Source organism: Herpailurus yagouaroundi, unplaced genomic scaffold (assembly GCF_014898765.1).
Source record: "Herpailurus yagouaroundi ecotype Mexico unplaced genomic scaffold, PumYag 65514, whole genome shotgun sequence".
Taxonomy (NCBI): Eukaryota; Metazoa; Chordata; class Mammalia; order Carnivora; family Felidae; genus Herpailurus; species Herpailurus yagouaroundi.
In genome coordinates, this window is record NW_024418698.1 from 1,657 (window position 1) to 3,330 (window position 1,674).

At 56.8% G+C, this 1,674-nt stretch overlaps 1 protein-coding gene across 1 annotated transcript; it reads right to left on the reverse strand.

Annotated features, from left to right (window-relative positions):
• Nucleotides 1-833: 833 nt before the first annotated feature.
• LOC121024511 (uncharacterized) lies at nt 834-1,568 on the reverse strand. The gene is given in 1 exon segment (XM_040466738.1): nt 834-1,568. A coding segment is annotated over 1 exon segment (735 nt).
• Nucleotides 1,569-1,674: the final 106 nt, after the last annotated feature.

Sequence of the window (1,674 nt, forward strand, 5' to 3'; positions counted from 1 at the left end):
GAATATCACTAACATAAGTTTGAGTGAAAGAAGGTAGGTGTAGGACACATAATTCCATTTCTACATAGTCCAAAACAAGCAAAAGTTGTATATTCTGTAAGAAGTCAGAATAATTGCCGTCCCAAAGGAGAGATAGACCGTGACTGAAAGAGGCACAGGTGTTCCCTTGGGGTCCTGGTACCTTTTTTAATGAGGCTGATTCCACAAGTACATTGAACTGAATAGCATCAAGCTGTGCTCAGAATACTTTTAATAATATATGTTCTTTTTTGCGTGCCTGGGTGGCTAGTCACTTAAGTGTCCAACTTTGGCTCAGGTCATGATGTCATGGTTTGTGAGTTCGAGCCCCACATCAGGTTCTGTGCTGACAGCTCAGAGCCTGGAGCCTGCTTGGATCCTGTGGCTCCCTATCTGGCCTTCCCCTGCTCACTCGGTGTGTCTCTGTCAAAAATAAACAAACACGAAAAAAATAATATATTTCCTTTTGAATGTATACTATACTTCAGTAATCTTTTTTTAATCTGGGTGCAGACCCCTAAGTGACACCCTTTCTTCTCTACTGTCTATCCTAAACATTTAAGGATTATGTACTTTAAATCATCCTAGAAGTTATATACACATACACATACACTCAAAGAAGAAAGAAATTGGTGGGAGGAGCCGAGAGGTGGGTGAATGGCAAAGAAACTCTAGCTTTATTACACAAGCATGGAATCAAATTCCTTTGGAGAGAGTGGGGGTGGAATGGCTTCTTCGGACGACTTCAGAGCAATTAGGGAACAAGAGAGATCATGGATCTGCCCCTAAAGTGCTGGAGACCTCTCAATCTGGGGTTAGGAAAAAAGGTGACCTCCCTTGCGGTCCAGGGGTCTCCTCCCTCCACAGACCCGGGGCTGGGAGGCAGCAGAGGGCACAGCCTCCCCAGAGTCCCAGAAGGCGGCGCTGCATCCCGGAGGCGCGGGCCAGGACCGTCTGGTGCTTCTTCGCCCCTAAAGTGCACTAGGGAACGCGGGCCCGTCTCTCACTGGTTCATCCCTCCAGGCACAACCCGTCCCGGGGCTGAGAGGTCGCGCGGCGGTGGCCCGCATCTCACGCCCAGGCAATGGGAAGCGGCAGAGTCTCACCACGGGTGCCAGGTTCACTCCCAGGACTTGGCACGCTTGGCGCTGCGCTTCTGCCAGGCTGCTCTCGACCCACACGTCGCCGACTACGCGGATGGTGGGCAAGGTGGTCAGCGTCGGGGTGGCCGCCCTCCCACTCTCCTCCAGGCTGCGGCCCCCGGAGCAGGGCGCGGGGGCCGCGGGCTTGCGGAGGCTGCTGTCCTCGCGGGACAGCGGCGGCGGGGGCGGCACCTTCCTCTGGCCAACCGCGACAGTCCGGGCTCTGTGGCGCCTCCTCCTGGCAGCTGGCCGGCGCGTCCGGACGCGGGCCTCGGGGGGCTGGTGCCCCCGCGTGTACACCACCTTCTCCTCAGGCGCCTCCAGCGCGGCCCTTACTGCAGCGCTAGAGGCTCCTCCCCAGGTGGCCGCGGCCAGGGCCTCCCGGGGCCTGCGCCCCCGCCTCTTCATGTGGCTCAGGAGGTGAGGGCGCTAGGGGCCGCCCGCGCTTGCCAGGTCTCGCTGCCGCTGCCGGGCCCTGATGAATTTCCTACCAGGAAGCCAAATCAGGCGGCAG